This window comes from Oncorhynchus masou, chromosome 18, assembly GCF_036934945.1.
Source record: "Oncorhynchus masou masou isolate Uvic2021 chromosome 18, UVic_Omas_1.1, whole genome shotgun sequence".
Lineage (NCBI taxonomy): Eukaryota > Metazoa > Chordata > Actinopteri > Salmoniformes > Salmonidae > Oncorhynchus > Oncorhynchus masou.
The window spans coordinates 17,334,930-17,353,632 of NC_088229.1; the positions used below are offsets into that span (position 1 = coordinate 17,334,930).

An 18,703-nucleotide genomic window follows, 5' to 3' on the forward strand; every position below is an offset into this window, starting at 1 on the left:
TTACCAACCTGGCCCCTTACTGGTCTTGTGTATGTACCATGTCAAATCTTACAAGTTATACTGCTGCCCTGCATCGGACTTGATACAATCCTGCATCAAGTCTGAAATAGTTTTCTCCTCAATGCAGGCAACTGCAGTTGTATCCAAATTCGAGATGAATCTGCAACATGAATGCAACATGTAATCCCTTCTTACCTCCTCAGGGAAGTGATCTGTTCGTCAGAGAAGCCTCCCTCACCCTCATTAACCAAGAACAGTTTGTCCTTTAGTTCTCCTGGCTGCACATGGAAACTTTTGAGGAAAATATCTGGGGGGGAAAAAAATGAGGAAAACAAGATCAACACACTCACTCAAAAAACGACACATGAATGGTTTTACTCTTGACAGGGAGATACTCTTTTTCCTGTACCTGCAACTTGAAATGAAATAACTGAAGACAAAAGGTGCTTGGATTAATTATCTCTCTCGAGTGCCTTTGGGGTGCACTCATTTGTATTCTATCAAATACAAACTGATGGGAATTTTTGTTTTACCTAACAACCTCTGTGTATGCTGCAGGAGCTGGGAAAAGTAGTACACTATCACGCTAAAACACTTTCAAATTAAATATGGTAAGGAATTATTGTGATATGCAGTCAGGGATGGGATGGATTCATGCACTGATTGAGTAACACCCAGTTCAAGGTTAAGGTTTTAGAAGATTCTATGCTATTCTCCTCGTCTTAATTGAATAGGTCGACCGTCAGTTAATTAAAAAGCCCCAATCTGACAGGGGTGTGCGGGGTGCTCACTGCACTCTGCTTCTTTATGTATTGATCATTCTGTTCTGCTCTGGGCCAAAGCAAGAGGTCTCATCTAGAAGGAGAAATAATGTTTACGTATTTCCTACATTACAAGGTCATTTTAAACACCACTCTACAAATATATTCCATTCCCTTCCGTCCTTTTCACTTTCCTTTCCTCCATGTTAATTATGTTACCTTGGACCACCATTTTCTTATATTATGTTTAATAAGAAAATGGTGGTCCTCTGTAGCTCAGCTGGTAGAGCATGGTGCTTACAAAAGCAGGATAGTGGGTTAAATTCCCAGGACCACCTATACCTTAAAAAGCTATGCACGCATGACTGTAAGACACTTTGAGTCTGCTAAATGGCATTATATATTATAGAACATTTGTGTTGAGTGAGTGTTGAGAAGTACAGGTATAGTGGGTAGTCAGTCACGACCCTTGATGTTTTTATTTACCTTGGATGTAATGTGACAAAACTGATATTTCTAAACTTGCCACATCAAGACTAAAGTTATTTTCTATTCAAATGTCAGTGTCTGTGTAACAATTAACATGACAAAATGTGTCAAAATCATCCTGATATACGACAGTGATGACAGGGCAACAGGGTAACAGGGTAACAGGGCAACAGGGCAACAGGGCAAATGTTCCATGGGGGACCAGTACGAAAAAAATAGTATGAAAATGCTTTTTCAGTTCTGCCGACAAATTTTCTATGGGATTGAGGTCAGGGTTTTGTGACGGCCACTCCAATACCTTGACTTTGTTGTCCTTAAGCCATTTGCCACCACAATTTTGGAAGTATGCTTGGGGTCATTGTCTATTTGGAAAACACATTTGCGACACAGCTTTAACTTCCTGGCTGATGTCTTGAGATGTTGCTTCAAAAAATCCACATACTTTTCCTACCTCATGAAGCCATCTATTTTGTGAAGTGCACCAGTCTCTCCTGCAGCAAAGCACCCCCACAACATGATGCTGTCACCCCCGTGCTTCATGGTTGGGATGGTGTTCTTCGGCTTGCAAACATCCCTCCTTTTTCCTCCAAACATAATGATGGTCATTATGGCCAAACTGTTCTATTTTTGTTTCATCAGACCAGAGGACATTTCTCCAAAAAGTATGATCTTTGTTCCTTTTGTGCATGTCCAAACTGTAGTCTGGTTTTTTTGCGGCAGTTTTGGAGCAGTGGCTTCTTCCTTGCTGAGCGGGCTATCAGGTTATGTCGATATAGGAGTTGTACTGTGGATATGGATACATCTTCACAAGGTCCTTTGCTGTTGTTCTGGGATTGATTTGCACTTTTCATACCAAAGTACGTTCATCTCTAGGAGACATAACACGTCTCCTTCCTGAGCGGTATGACGTCTGCGTGGATCCATGGTGTTTATACTTGCATACTATTGTTTGTACAGATGAACGTGGTACCTTCAGTTGTTTGGAAATTGCTTCCAAGGATGAACCAGACTTGTGGAGGTCTACAATTTTTTTCTGAGGTCTTGGCTGATTTATTTTGATTTTCCCATGATGTCAAGCAAAGAGGCACTGAGTTTGAAGGTAGGCCTTGAAATACATCCACAGGTACACCTCCAATTGACTCAAATTATGTCAATTAGCCTATCAGAAGCTTCTAAAGCCATGACATAATTCTCTGGAATTTTACAAGCTGTTTAAAGGTACAGTCAAACCAAAGTGTATGTAAACTTTTGAAGCACTGGAATTGTGATACAGTGAATTATAAGTGAAGTAATTTGTCTGTAAACCATTTTTGGATAAATTACTTGTCATGCACAAAGTAGGTGTCCTAATCGACTTGCCAAAACTATAGTTTGTTAACAAGAAATTTGTGGAGTGGTTGAAAAACGAGTTTTAATGTCTCCAACCTAAGTGTATGTAAACTTCCGACTTCAACTGTATTTGGCTAAGGTGTATGTAAACTCACAATACTCCATGTTCGAGTAATTTACATAACTTACATTACTATGAAGCGGCAGACACGGAGATAGACAGGGCATGGGTGCTGAAAGTAGGCTAATTCATGTAAACAGTCTTCATTTTAATTTGACTTTAGGCTACGAACAACAAGAGGGCTTTGCGTTGGAGCCTATTTTTTCCTATTCAAAAAATAAGAGGTAAGCCTACCTGTTTGACAGATGAAATGAAAGTTTACTATCCATATACTGTGTCAGTCAATTCCTTCAGTCACCATACACTACTTAAATATCTCTGGGTCAGTGAAGGGCTTTGCGTGTTAAAACCAGGGCTCAAATTGAGAGCATATGTGAGGGAATTGTGACTTTTGTTAAAGAAAATGGCTAAAAGCACAGGCTTACCTCTTGTTACTATAAAAATTATGGAACTGATTATATAAAGTGATCTATAACGAAGCTTTAGTCCGCAATGCTTTATACTAGAAACAATCTGTTAAATGCAGGGGAAAGACGTGACTCTGATGCATATGGGATATCTTTGGTTTCTCTACATGACATTCAGAGGCTGCGCTACAACCCTCTATAGCCAAGGAGACAAAAATGTACTTTGCTTGGGAAGTAATGTGTGATTCTGTCACTATCAATTGATGTTCATTTCAACAGGCTATTAAAAAACATACTAACACTAAATCAGTCAGGAGCAAGCTAGCTAAGGAACAAAAATGTATTATTTAGGATATATTATTATTATTTCAAGGCTATAGCTTGCCATTTAAGAAATAAATTGTGAAGCATTTGTGACACATTACAGGCTGGCAGGAGTGCTCAGGATTTCAACACACATCAACAACATCACTTCAACAATATGCCTATTAATTTCACATTTTGGCTGTATATATTGACATTTTCAAAAATAATAACTTAGAATTATATAATAATTAAATGAAAAATGCCATATTAGGCTATACAGTCATTCTACACTGCCTTTGAATTCACTTTTAGAAACCCGAGTTTGGCCAGTCTTTGGTTTGAGGATCATGCGGTGAGCTATGCAAGCCTACATTTTTACATTCGACATTTGAGTCATTTAGCAGACGGTCTTATCCAGAGTGACTTTCAGTTAGTGCCTAGTTTGTCAATTTAGCATAGCAGATGCTCTTGTTCTCCCATGCCCTAATCCAGGCTGTATCACATCCGGCCGTGATTGTGAGTCCCATAGGGCGGCGCACAATTTGGCCGGGATAGGCTGTCATTGTAAATAAGAATTTGTTCTTAACTGACTTGCCTAGTTAAAGGTTAAATAAAAATGAAATGCATAACAATTACAGTCAACACAAATCTATTTTTTAACAACAATATCATGGAATCAAACAGTAGTGTTGCGTGGGTTTAAAAAAAAGCCATATTACAACCTATGTGTTATGATAATTGCATTGTTTGCTCTATAACCTGTTAGTCCATATGCCTTGCGACCAGGATATATAGGCCTAAAGGCCAGGACAATAAAAAGACACAGTAGCAGAATAAATTAACCCAGAGAGCAACCTCTGTCAGGTGATGTCCACAAAGTATATTGCATGTAACAACTATTGATATAGAACCACGGAGAGTTCCCACAAGTCGCAGAGAAAACAAGAGCTGCCTCCACTATTCCAGCACCATTTAAACATCATCAAATCACCGATGCTTAGTCTAATACAGTGACAACTAAAAGATGCCAAAAATGATTTAGTCCAATCAACATAAGCTAAATATGATGGTGTGTTTGCGTGCGTGTTTGTGCAAGTAGAAAAAAAAATGTTGACTCACCCTACTTGTAGAGAAACACCAATGCCATCCTCCTCTCTTTCATGTTGACGAAATGGTCTATCACTTTGTCTGACAGTACACACTTTTATTTTTTGTTGTCCTCGCTGGCTAAATAGTTGTTCGCTAGCTCAACTTCCTTTCATGGGCAACTTTAGCTAGTTAACATTGAACCTCCATCGTCTCAGGCCAGGGGCACAATGTATGAATTAATGGTTGGATCAGTATCATTTGTTGTCATGCCCTACTGTGGTATTACAAAATATTGTAGTTGTCTCCAGTCAGGTAAAATGATGTAAAATTGCATGAAATGCGTTAATAAAAGGCATTTTTCTTCTTGAACAGCAAATAAGATTACAGATTAATGCAGTGCTTTTGTTAAAATAGAGATATTTTCACCCCTACCCTTGTCTGCAGTGTACTGCGACTCTACAACCTTCTGGCTACTTTGCCATGTAATGCTTACAAAACCAAGAACAGTTTCTAAAACTGCATATCTAAGGCACTGGTCTGTTCTAAGAGTGAGGGTAAACGGTAGGCATGTTCTCTGCTATGCACTTTATGTTTTCATTATTATTTGGGGTTCAGGAGAGGGTCACTTGTTTGTGTTTTTTTCAAATGTTCAGGGAGGGTCAGGTAAAAATATATATTTTACTGGAGGGCCATTTATTTTCATTTCAGAGAGGTCCAGGTATCACTCATTATAAATAATATATAGTTCCTTAGAAAATAGCCATTTTTGATGTCACCAAGCAGGCCAAAACGGTCTTTTCAAACGGTTCTTAAACTAAGGGCATTATCATAATTTTCACAATTTCCCAGTATTATTGCAACTTCATAGTGTAGAAATATATATATATTTATTTTTAACAATACAATCACATTTTTGACTGCACTAAGCCTTTAAGAGCTGTGATGTTCTACTAAAGATTAAGTGTTCAAGTAATTACCTGATGTTGCTATGCTGCTGCCTAGCCTTAGCTTTGGCAGAAAGTTATAGAAACAGAGTGAACCACAGGTGTACTTTTAATTGCTAATCCAGGCATTTCTGACTGTGCATCCCAAATGGCACCCTATTCCCTACATAGTGCATTGCTTTTGACCAGGGTTCATAGGGCGGTCGGGAATAAGGTGCCATTTGGGGAACACCCTCAGTCCTCAATGAGACACTGGATAATGCTCTCAACACAACCTTGATTAGACATGCTAACATAAGAGCATACTAGGGAGCTCTCGTGTCGAATCAATCACCATATTAATTAAGCACATGTTTAAAAATACAAGAAGGGCAAGCTCTGGGATGGCACTACACAGTGCACAATAAAATATTTCCTCTTAAAACTGAGTGGGGTATTTGAATGTGTGACCTTGCTGATGTTTTACTCTCTGTGTGAAACAACTATGAGGTTAACTAGTATTTTTTGCTTGTCTTAGAAAACTGATCATTGCAGTCTTCTAAGCTATCAAACAGATAAAAGGATTGAGAAAATCCAACTGGTGTAATCTTCTTCTGCTGCAGATGTAGGATCTTAATTTGAGCCAGTTTGCTACAGCAGGAACATAATCCTGCAGCAACATGACATGTGATTTATTATGTATATTATAATAAATTGAACATTTTCATAAGGAAAAATCAAGTCTGAAATTTCAAAGTGGAAATGACAAACTCCAGAAGCCTTTTTAAAACTGAAATACACTAAAGTTTCAAATGTCCTGCATTTCAGGAAAGTTCTCCTGCAACAGGGTGATCAAATTAAGATCCTACATTTGTAACTAGCTATATGGAATGTGCTTCACTCTTTGATATTCAATATTTTTCTAATCAATTTAGTCCAACACAGTCTGTTTCGTCGGAAATACCTGGAAAAAGAGTGAGTCATGACCTGAGCAGTGGTTATTGACTACATAGTATAAGACCCACAATAAGTCATTCTGTTCTGTTTATCTCCTCTCAGGGTTCAGATATTTTCTTGAAGGAATGAAGACAAACACAACACCATATAACCACCTGTCCATGACCATCCTGCATGCCTCCCCTGCACTTATCAACGTGTTGTCATGCAGCCTGCCTGTGGCACAGAGACAGGCTATAGCCCACAGAGACCACATATAAGCTCACTGCTCGAAGGGAAAATGCTCTTAATCTCATCATAATATCGCCACCTGGATATAGATAGTTCATATCCATCTGTTTGAATGTAAAACTGTAAGCTATATGCATAGCACTTTGTCATTAAGGATAAGAGTGTTATGATTGCAAACGCAGAACATAACCGTTATACTGTAATAACTACGTATAATAACCATTAATTATCTAAATTATGTATTGCAATTTACAATACACTAATAGAAGTCATACTGTATGTATCTAGCAACAATATTAGCTACAGCTCCTTGGATAAATAGAGAAAATACTGTCAATGTCCATGCACAATAGGAAAATAATAGATAACAGCTAGTTAGCAGAGATCCTGCTGATGAGCATGCAGAGCTCATCTAAAGCAAGCATAATCTTTGTGTGTGTGTGTGTGTGTGTGTGTGTGTGTGTGTGTGTGTGTGTGTGTGTGTGTGTGTGTGTGTGTGTGTGTGTGTGTGTGTGTGTGTGTGTGTGTGTGTGTGCGTGCGTGCGTGCGTGCGTAGCACCCTTTTCCCCCTCTCATGCTGGCGGCAGAGAGATGCATCACCTGGAGTTGCCCACAGGCGGTAGTCACCAAGCACAGTGCCTTACATTTACACCATTTTAGCAGACACTCTTATCCAGAGAACGACTTACAGTAGTTAATGCATATATTCTCGTACTGCTCCCCAATGGACATCAAACCCACAGCCCTGGCATGGCACGCACCATGCTCTACCAACTGAAACACATGGGGCTGCCTAGTCAGAGCACAACTTTCCAGGGCACAGAAAGGAGAGGAGCACACTTGGAGTGTATCCTATCCTGTTCTATCCTATGACAGACGCTCATAGAAACTGTCGCACAGGACTTCATCCATAATTCATGGCCATGCATACTCTAATTGTGTTGCCAGCCTGCACACTTGTACTGATGCCATTTAACAACCCTCTCTGCTGCCCCACACGTGTATCACTTCACTCTTTCTGTGCCACTTTGAAGACCTGCGAGAAGAGAACTCTCTAAAATCTTTTTTCCTCAATCTCACACGCCACATGCACACACTTTATCTATTGGTCTTAGGTTGCCTTGAGTTACGCCAAGTCATAGACTTGGTCCCGAGTGGTACAGCGAGACACTGCATCTCAGTGCTAGAGGTGTCATTACAGACCCTGGATCGATTCCAGGCTGTATCACAACTGGCAGTGATTGGGAGTCCCATAGGGCGGCGCACAATTTGCCCAGAGTTTTCCGGGTTAGGGTTTGGCCGGGGTAGGCCGTCATTGTAAATAAGAATTTGTTCTTAACTGACTTGCCTAGTTAAATAAAGGTTACATTTAAAACAAAACAAAAATTGATGCTCGACTGAACAGCAGTCAAAGCCATTAAGTGAAGAAGAAAAAAGATAGAAGCTTTACCCATAGAAATAGAATGTATAGTATGTGTGTCCCCATTTAATTGCCAGGATTAGCGGGTCCAAGCTGATTCTATTCATTCTATTTCTATGGCTTTACCAAGGTTCTGATAGACTCAGACTGCCCCCTGTAGACATGCTGTGCAGTTCACAGGGGAGAACAACCCATATCTGTATCTACACTGATAATAGCAGCATTATTCTTCAAGGATGGTTATCTGAAAATGTATGCACTCACTACTGTAAATCGCTCTAGATAAGAGCTTCTGCTAAATTAATAAAATGCAAAAGAAAAAAAATGTCTTAATGTCTCAAAGCATTAATTTTATTCCAATGCTTCAATGTTCAAACTAATCCTTCAATGTTGGTTATTTCTTGCGTCTTGTTATGTAGCTACTGTACAACATTTTTTGCATATTTTCTCAAGCAAATACATGGAGTATGGAGATTAGATGGAGAATGAGTCAATACACCGATGTAAAGCTCATAGAGTTTCCTTATTAAGTACTACCATCTGGTGGTTGCAAAAAGGTGTTATTTTTTACTCAACTATAGTAATCAAGCACTGAGTGTAGTTTCAAACAAATCTGTTATCAGCGAGAAAATAATGTTGATGGGTCTGATAAGAGGAATACCCATGTGAGAATTCTGTTCATAGACTACAGCTCAGCGTTCAAACCCGTAGTCCCCTCCAAGCTCAGCATCAAGCTTGGGACCCTGGGACTGAACACCTGCCTCTGCAAGTGGATTCTCGACTTCCTGACGGGCCGACCCCAGGTGGTGAGGATAGGTAACATCACCTCAACCATGCAGACACGCAACACGGGGGGCACCACAGGGGTGTGTGCATAGACCTGTCCTGTACTCCCTATTCACCCACGGCTGCGTGACCACGCATGACTCTAACACCATCATCCAGTGTGCTGATGACATGACGGTGGTAGGCTTGATCACGGGCACGATGAGACAGCCTACAGGGAGGAGGTCAGTGACTTGGCAGTGTGGTGCCAGGAAAACAACCTCTCCCTCAACGTCATTAAGACCAAGGAGCTGATCATGAACTACAGGAAATGGTGGGTCAAGTATGCACCATCCACATCGACAGGGCTGTAGGGCACCGGGTCCAAACCTTCAAGTTACTTGGTGTCCAAATCACAAAATAATTAAAATGTTACACACCCACACACACAGTCGTGAAAAAGGCATGACAGCACCTCTTCTGCCTCATGAGATTGAAAAGATCTCTAAAAGTTTGACAGCTGCACCATTGAGAGCATCTTGACTGGCTGCATCACTGCTTGGTATGGAAACTGCACCGCCCTCGAACACATAACCCTACAGATGGACAGCCCAGTACAATGCTGGGGCCGAGCTCCCTGCCATCCAAGACCTCTATATCAGGCGGTGTGAAAAGACCCCGCCCAACCGAGTCACACTGTTTTCTCTGCTTCTGTTTGGAAAGCAGTACCGGAGCAACAAGTCTGACACCAACTGGCTCCTAAACAGCTTCAATCCCCAAGCCATAAATAAGACTGCTAAATAGCTAACAAAATGCCTATCAGCATTGACCCTTATATTTTATTTGTGTTTTTGCACTGTCTCTATGCACACTCACAGGATTCTACACACTCACACTGACACTCCAACACACACACACCCTTAATTTGCTCACACACATAATACACACACACACATTCATACTGACTCTACATACACGCACGCACACACACTCACATACAATCATCATATACGCTGCAGCTACTCTGTTTATCGTACAGTATATCCTGATGCCTAGTCACCTTACCCCTATACATATTTACCCCCGCCACTCCACTATCCCTGCACATTGTAAATATGGTATTGGAACTGACCCTGGAACTGACCCTGTATATAGCTTACTTACGTTCTTGTGTTTTTCTCATTTCTCATGTGTTTTTGTTCTACTTTACTTTATAGTATTACTGATATTGATTGCTGCATTTTTGGGAAAGAGCTCACAAGAAAGGCATTTCACTGCACATGACAATAAAACTTGAAACTTGATAAATAAGTTGTGCACAACCAGGGGAAAAATGGCCAGAAAATAGAGCATATAGTTGTGAAAGCATATAGGCCATTCACCTCAAACTTCCATACAAGTCATTGTAAAGCTACTTACTAAAGTTGTGAGCAACCTTCGTATTGAGCATGATGTGAAGGTTAATGCTGGGCTCGGTGATCCCGCCAAATGTTCCCAAATCTTGAACTGCAAATTGCTCATACAAGCGTGAAGTGTCAATTTCAATGTTCCCAGCATTTCCCCGTGTCCAGCATGATTTCTCTATCTGCCGAGAGACCAATCACAATCACCACAAAGACAAACTGGATTCTCTATGAAATGCAATGATCCAGGAAGCTACAGACACACTGTAGAGAATAATTCCCTACAGTCCTCAAGGAAATTAGGAAGTGGAATTTAGGTAATTCCTTATCATTGCAAACTATCAGACAAAACCTTCTCACGGATTGGACTCAAGTGTAGCGTCATATAAGGCAATAAACCATAATATAACATAATTGACAATGTGCACAACTATATTACATGGTTACAAATGTAATAAAGAGGGATAAATAAAACCATTGTAGTACCTTATCAGAACCAACCTCATCCCAGTGGAAGGCCCTGGTCCGCTCTGTTAGGGGTTTTCTACTGGGCTTAAAGGGCAATGGAGGAGGCACAGGAATGAAGGGGGGAGATGGCACCATTGAGGGAATGGGTACAGGGGCAGTGGCGGGGACAGGGACAGGATCAAGGACTGGTGCCAGGACAGGAACAGGGACAAAACCAGGAACAAGTGCAAGACCAGGCACAGAATCAGGGGCAGGTGCAGGGGAAAGGACGGGACCAGGGAAGGGGACATTCACTAGTAATTTCACAGGGCTGCAGGGTTTTGGGTGAGGCGAGGTTGGAGGTTTAGTCTTAATCTTTTCTCCAGCCGATAGATTATCTGCACTGGAGACAAGATCTGTTCCTCTGGGGCCTTGTCCGTCAATGGACTTGTTCTCCTCCAGAATATCTTTGACATTGTCATAGATTCTTAAAGCCCTGGTTTCCTCATAGAAGTGCTCAGACTGAGACATGCGTTTCCAGTTTAGGCATAGCTCATCTATGGCCTGGACCCAAGCATCCCTCTCCTTCTGGATGGCTTCTGTGCTTTTGGAAAGCTCTGTCACAGGTACCTGGAACCTGCAATACATCAACATAACTCATCTTAACTTCCTCTATTGGCAGTAAACAAACAATGGCAATCACTGGGCAAACAATTGAAATCTAAATGTATGGTATTAGATGTCAAATAGAAGTGCTTATGGTGTGTTTATACAATACATACAGTGATGAGAATGGTGTGTTGGTAGCAGCAATCCTCAACTGTTCAGATATACATTATTCTGAAGCATGATTCTGTTAAAAAGTTACAACATTGTTGCTGTATTTAGATATGTAGATTAACTAACATTTTAAAATGTTTCATTGACAAAACAAATTACTACAAGAACACAACCTAAATTCCTTATACTCGCTTCTCTCATCCGAAACACCTACCACCCTAGTCTCAGAATGGGTTTTACATGGTCACTCACTGGTACTCATTCTTGTGAGTCAAAAGAGTGAAGGTGTCACAGCTGCGTGGTTTCTCTACACTCGCTTCCCCGTCTGAGAAATGAATGACAACTGGCAAGGATGACGAGGTGACCATGTCCCCATCTGCACCTAACCCCTGCCGGCTGATGGGGAGCAGGGTCAGCTTGCCAGGGTGAAGGTGAGCCTCGTACCTAACAATAAAAGCGTGGATCACATCATGATGTAGATAGTAAACAACTTATAGTCAATGCAGGACTCTTCCAAACTTTGTAAAAACACTGTGCAGTAGTAGTAGTAGTAGTAGTTGTTGTAATAGTAGTAGTAATTGTAATAGTAATTGTAATAGTAGTAGTAGTAGTAGTTGTAGTAGTAGTAATAGTAGTAGTGGTAGTAGTAATTCATGTTCTTGTTGTTGTAGTAGTAGTAGTAGTAGTAGTAGTAGTAGTTGTTGTTGTTGTAATAGTAGTAGTAGTAGTAGTAGTAGTAGTTGTAGAAGTAGTAGTAGTCTAGTATAGAACACAAACATACTTCACCCATTTAAACGATGCCAATCCACCTCTCTGCAGGAACAGCAGGCCCTCCCTGAGGCTTTTTGGTGCTAGAAGCAGGGGATGCACACACGTGTCTTCACTGCCCTCCACTGGATGTCTATAGATGTTTCTGTAGATTATCTTGTTTACAAGCTGCATTATCTACACAACAAAACACAACATCAGTGTGAAAAAGTCTCAATCAAAATTGTGTCAATTGAAAATATAAAGTCCTCAAAATGTCTTCAAACTGTATTTAAAGAATGAATGTCCCACTGTTAACCAATTAGGGGAAGTGATTGAAATCTCTCACATCTCTTATGCCTATACACAAACCAGGCTGCTGTCCACCTCTATTACAGGTTAGGGATAACTCTTACCTTGCGTTTGTCCTCCAGTGAGGTGTCCTCCAGCTCATAGGGTTAGGGGCGGGGGCAGGGACGACTCTCTTACCTTGCGTTTGTCCTCCAGTGAGGTGTCCTCCAGCTCATAGGGTTAGGGGCAGGGGCAGGGACGACTCTCTTACCTTGCGTTTGTCCTCCAGTGAGGTGTCCTCCAGCTCATAGGGTTAGGGGCGGGGGCAGGGACGACTCTCTTACCTTGCGTTTGTCCTCCAGTGAGGTGTCCTCCAGCTCATAGGGTTAGGGGCAGGGGCAGGGACGACTCTCTTACCTTGCGTTTGTCCTCCAGTGAGGTGTCCTCCAGCTCATAGGGTTAGGGGCAGGGTCAGGGACGACTCTCTTACCTTGCGTTTGTCCTCCAGTGAGGTGTCCTCCAGCTCATAGGGTTAGGGGCAGGGGCAGGGACAACTCTCTTACCTTGTGTTTGTCCTCCAGTGAGGTGGCCTCCAGCTCATAGTCATGTCTTCCTCTGAAAGATATAGAGAACTTGGTCCCAACTCCATCATCACAGCTCTTAACACACAGGAACGGCAGCTGCCGCTTTACGATGCCTTTCTCTATGCTGCACACCATTTTAGTGTTGAAGTCAATCTAAACATAGAGTGTAGAGATACACATTATTCTGAGATTATCACTGCTTTTACTCAATGATGCATGACATGGACAGTATGTACCAGCACACTACAGGCTTGCATTGTACAGTATTGTTATCACAACTCAGGAGTTGCTGTTTACTTACAGTAATGGAAGTTGTAATACCTGTTTACAGTTTTTCCCAATTGTTTACAAACTAAAACTGGCCTATGAGGCACAATGACCCAAACCTGTAACTAATTTACCAGAAGCAACACCAAATCCGCAATACTACTTGCACATGTTTTGCTTTACACTCAGATTGCAATTCTATAACAAACATTTGGCAATTCTCTACCTTTGGCACAACCTTCACAGCTAAAATCCCTTGTGTGCAAATGAAAAGCAATACTGTTCAACAAGCTAAGCTCAAACTTAGCAGAGGGAGGTGGAGGGTGAAGACTGCAGGAAATCCAACAGATTATTGAAAACCCTGCCATCTTCTACAACATCAGAGTGAGCTTATCAACCACAGCCCGCATCTTGCATTTGTGTTACTTTCTTGTTTGAGTACACACAAACAATTTAACAAAATCGTAGTCTTTAGACTGAAATAGGTTCTGAAAGTAAGTGTTTTGAATATGTCACATTAGAGTGATCTCATTTGTCACTAAGTTAGATTAATTTGATGTGTGTTTGTCTCATTTGTATGCAGTTTCATTTTGAGCAGGGAGAACATGATTTTGATTTCTGTGTTTCAGTTTGCAAGATGTCAGTGGGGTTCGGGGAAATTGGCTAACTGTTTTGTGTTTAGAGTTTTGAGTACCTGAGATGTAGTTTCAGCAAATGTGTGTTATCATTTGGGAAAAACTGTAAATACGAGTTGTGATAACAACTAACCCAATGTCAAAAGGGTACCCATATCTGACTCGCCTGAAGAATGCGCTTCTGCCACCTGTAGCGGTTGTACTTGTAAACACTGAAGTTGTACTGGGAGGCTTGCTGTTCCTGCAATGAAGATCAATACACCAATGACAATGATGCAGGACAAAATGTTATGAACACATCAAAGAGTGATCAGAAACATCCAGTTCTACGTTGGTGGACAGGACAGTGGAACCACAACTTAAAAATGTATAGTGAATGACAGAATAACATGCATGACAAGTACTGTCCATTATGCGTGTGCACAGACCGTCCAAGGTAACTGTCAGGCCTTGTTGTTGCCATGGTTTCCCGTGCTGAATTCAAGGCACAGTAGTAAAATACCTATAGCATGGTCCCAGATCTCTTTGTGCTGTCTTGCCAATTCTTGATGCCAATGCGTGACAATGACCATAGGAGTTGGCAAGACGACACAAACACATTGTTGTGGAGGTATTGCAATACTGGGCCTTGGCAAAATAACACAAATCGATCTGGGGCCAGGCTACATAACAGTACCTCTGTGGCCAGGCTTTGCTTTAGCTGCTCCTGGTTGCTCCTCCTGGCCTGGTTCAGGGCGTCATCGATGGTCAGCTCCCCACTCTTCACCTTCATCATGATGCTTAGCTGCATCTCGTTGCTCAGCTGGACCAGGAGGACAATGATCACAGATGAGCAATGCATATAAATTATAGCTAGTGTTCCGAATGCACTGAAATGATAGTTAGTTATCTGAAGGCACATAAATGATGAATTCACCAATTGTAAGTCGCTCTGGATAAGAGCGTCTGCCAAATGACTTAAATGTAATGTAAATGTAAAATGATAGCTAGTGTTCCAAAGGCACATAAATGATAGCTAGTGGTAAGAAGGCACATAAATGATAGCTAGTGTCCCGAAGGCACATAAATGATAGCTAGTGTCCCGAAGGCACATAAATTATAGCTAGTGTTCCGAAGGCACATAAATGATAGCTAGTGTTCCGAAGGCACATAAATGATAGCTAGTGTCCCGAAGGCACATAAATGATAGCTAGTGTCCCGAAGGCACATAAATGATAGCTAGTGTTCCGAAGGCACATAAATGATAGCTAGTGTTCCGAAGGCACATAAATGATAGCTAGTGGTAAGAAGGCACATAAATGATAGCTAGTGTCCCGAAGGCACATAAATGATAGCTAGTGTCCCGAAGGCACATAAATGATAGCTAGTGTTCCGAAGGCACATAAATGATAGCTAGTGTTCCGAAGGCACATAAATGATAGCTAGTGTCCCGAAGGCACATAAATGATAGCTAGTGTCCCGAAAATGATAGCTAGTGTTCCGAAGGCACATAAATGATAGCTAGTGTTCCGAAGGCACATAAATGATAGCTAGTGTTCTGAATGCACAGAATGCTTCACTTTGCATAGAACAACCACTGAACAACCACTAGAACACACCTCACAGCCCCCACAAGGTAGGAGGGCCACAAGCTTTGGGGGCCCTCATTTCTTTCAACGTGAATAATGATTAGTGAGAAAGTTACAGACGCACAAATATCATACCCGTAAGACATGTTCACCGCAAAACTGAGCTACGCAACTGAGAACAACTAACAACTAACACAAGCACCTGTCAAACTAATGTGTCACAACAGGAAAAAAACATCTTGATTTGTCTTTGTATCAAACATTTTATATTTAGATTTGTGAGAATCTTAGTTCCTCTTTAGTGACAGAATAGAAGATCTGCATGTCTGGAATTAAGGAAGTAGAATCCCCAAAGGAAAGTACCCACACAACTTCCTCACAGCTTGTTTCAGTGTTAGTATAGAAGCTTACTGACTATGCTATTACAGTCATACAGATGCTTATTGAATAACAACTATTTCTACGGTCCATGTCTATGGTCCTTTGTAGCTTAGTTGTTAGAGCATGGCACTTGTAACACCAGGATAGTGGGTTTGATTGACCCAACCACCCCAACATATAAAATGTATGCACGCAAGACTAAGTCGCTTTGGATAAAAGGTGTGCTAAATGGCATTAAACAGATATACAGTTCTACAAATCATGACAGTCAACATGTCATCAACTGTTCAAGAGAGAAAATTTGCCTTTTCATTGAAATGAACAGCATTAATCACAATGTCATTGCTTGGAATGAGGATGTTGTTCAGTTACGGAGGCTGAAATGTCATAATCTTACCTGTGGCACGGCTACTGAACCTTTTCTGTCCATCAAAGAGGGGTTTTCGTTCCTGGGCCCTGCCCGTGGCAACATAATGTACGGGGTTTCAAAAGAAAATCTCAGCAAAACTTTTCTGTCTAGAATGCATGGAGTTTTTTACCTAATTTACAGTAACACTTCCTTTAAAAGCCATCTAAGAGGAAAGGAGAAGAAAAGGGATTTACCGGGCTCTATTACCCCACCCACCTATCAGATTTCGCATCTCTCTGGTCTCTATAGTTTCTACAACGCTCAACAAATGGTGTGTCAGTTCTTGAGTCAGTTCATGTTGTGACTTGCTCCTGCAATTAGTTTTTGCCCAGGAGTCTTTATTTCATGATGTTGTGGTTTTGTCTAAAAGACTAGGCCTATTAAGGAGATAAATATGTATAAATTGTTGCATATTGTGTTTATATTTTTGTTCAGTATATATATATATATATATATATACAGTACAAAAATATAAATGCAACATGCAACAATTTAGAACGATTTTACTGACTTTTATATAAGGAAATCAGGCAATTTAAATACATTTATAGGCCCAAATCTATGGATTTCACATGACTGGGCAGGAGCGCAGCCAATCAGAATGAGTTTTTTTTCACAAAAGGGAATTATTACAGACAGAAATACTCCTCAGTTTCATCCGATGTCCGGGTGGCTGGTCTCAGACGATCCTGTAGGTGAAGAAGCTGGATGTGGAGGTCCTGGACTGGCATGGTTACACGTGGTTTGCGGTTGTGAGGCTGGTTGGATGTACTGCCAAGTTCTCCAAAATGACATTGGAGGTGGCTTACGGTAGAGAAATTAAGATAAAATTCTCTGGCAACAGCTCTGGTGGACATTCCTGCAGTCAGCATGCCAATTGCACACTCCTTCAAAACTTGAGACATGTGTGGCATTGTGTTGTGGGACAAAACAGCACATTTTTTGTCCCCAGCACAAGGTGCACCTGTGTAATGATCATGCTGTTTAATCATCTTCTTGATATGCCACACCTGTCAGGTGGATTGATTTTCTAGACAAAGGATAAATGCTCGCTAACATGGATGTTGAACATTTGTGCACAAAATTTGAGAAAAATAAGCTTTTTATGTATACGGAACATTTCTGGGATCTTTAATTTCATGAAATATGGGACCAACACTTTACATGTGGCGTTTATATTAGATAGGGTCTGTATACAGAAGATAGGGCTATGTCAGGTATCAAGGTAAGACCCAAGTGCAGACTGTGTGAAGTAACACGGTTTATTCTAACAGAGGCAGGCAAACAACAGGTCACGGCAAGCAGGGGTCGATAATCCAGAGTAGGAGCAAAAGTACAGGACGGAAGGCAGGCTCAGGGACAGGCAGAGTTCAATAATCCAGAGGTGGAGCAAAGGTACTGGATGGCAGGCAGGTTCAGGCATTGGTCAGGCGGGTGGGTACGGGGTCAGGACAGGTAAGGGTCAAAAACCAGGAGGAAGAGAAAAAGCGAGGCTGGGAAAAGACAGTAGCTGACAGGACAAACACTGGTAATCCTGACAAACTAGCAAAGACAGACAGAAAACACAGGTATAAATACCCAGAGGATAAGTGGGGAAGATGGGCGACACCTGGAGAGGGTGGAGACAAGCACTAGGACAGGTGAAACAGATCAGGGCATGACACCCTACCTTGTCACAACACAACTGATTGGCTCATATGCATTAAGAAGGAAAGAAATTCCAAAAAGGTACTTTTAACAAGGCACGCCTGTTAATTGAAATGCATTCCAGGTGACTACTTCATGAAGCTGGTTGAGATAAAGCCAAGAGTGTGAAAAGCTGTCATCAAGGAAAAGGTTGGCACAGGGGATAATGGAACAAATGGGAGACACCTTGTGGGGGGTGGAGACAAGCACAAGACAGGTGAAACAGATCAGGGTGTGACAATTTCAATTGACTGATTTCCTTATATGAACTGTAACTGTATATAAACTATAAGTAAAATCTTTGAAGTTGTTGTATGTTGCGTTTATATTTTTGAACAAAAGACTCGGGAAGGAAGTACATTTTGTTAGAATTATATCATTGCTCTGTGCTTCTCCGAGCATGCACTTTGTATAGCCTATATATAGCCTATAGGCTATTGATTTGATTGAGACGACACTAAATAGCCTACAGGTGCAGTTGATAGTGCACGCCCAACGGAGAATCCTAGATGAGTGGCGGCATCGGGCACACATCAATATATAGCCTAATAAGCAACTTTTTGGGGGGAGAGTGAAGTTGTTTTTATAGGGTTACAATAGCAATACAATCATCAAAAAACATACTTTCCCCCCTTTTTTTAACAAACACACCCTCCCCACCAACCTATCCCAAACATACTCTTGGCAGGCCCATCCTATCCCCAAAC

The 18,703-nt window shown here is 41.3% G+C and overlaps 1 protein-coding gene across 1 annotated transcript in view; it reads right to left on the bottom strand.

Moving 5' to 3' along the window:
• LOC135504109 (protein diaphanous homolog 1) overlaps positions 1–16,530 on the bottom strand; it is a 46,696-nt gene extending 30,166 nt beyond the window's left edge. Inside the window, exons 1-9 of the mRNA XM_064922403.1 lie at positions 16,299–16,530; positions 14,629–14,754; positions 14,119–14,193; positions 13,030–13,203; positions 12,210–12,373; positions 11,681–11,872; positions 10,688–11,285; positions 10,218–10,383; positions 196–307 (exon numbers count right to left, since the gene is read on the bottom strand). Coding sequence (XP_064778475.1) covers positions 196–307; positions 10,218–10,383; positions 10,688–11,285; positions 11,681–11,872; positions 12,210–12,373; positions 13,030–13,203; positions 14,119–14,193; positions 14,629–14,754; positions 16,299–16,373 — 1,682 coding nt within the window. The 5' untranslated portion in view covers positions 16,374–16,530. The remainder of the gene's footprint in view (positions 1–195; positions 308–10,217; positions 10,384–10,687; positions 11,286–11,680; positions 11,873–12,209; positions 12,374–13,029; positions 13,204–14,118; positions 14,194–14,628; positions 14,755–16,298) is intronic.
• Positions 16,531–18,703: the final 2,173 nt, after the last annotated feature.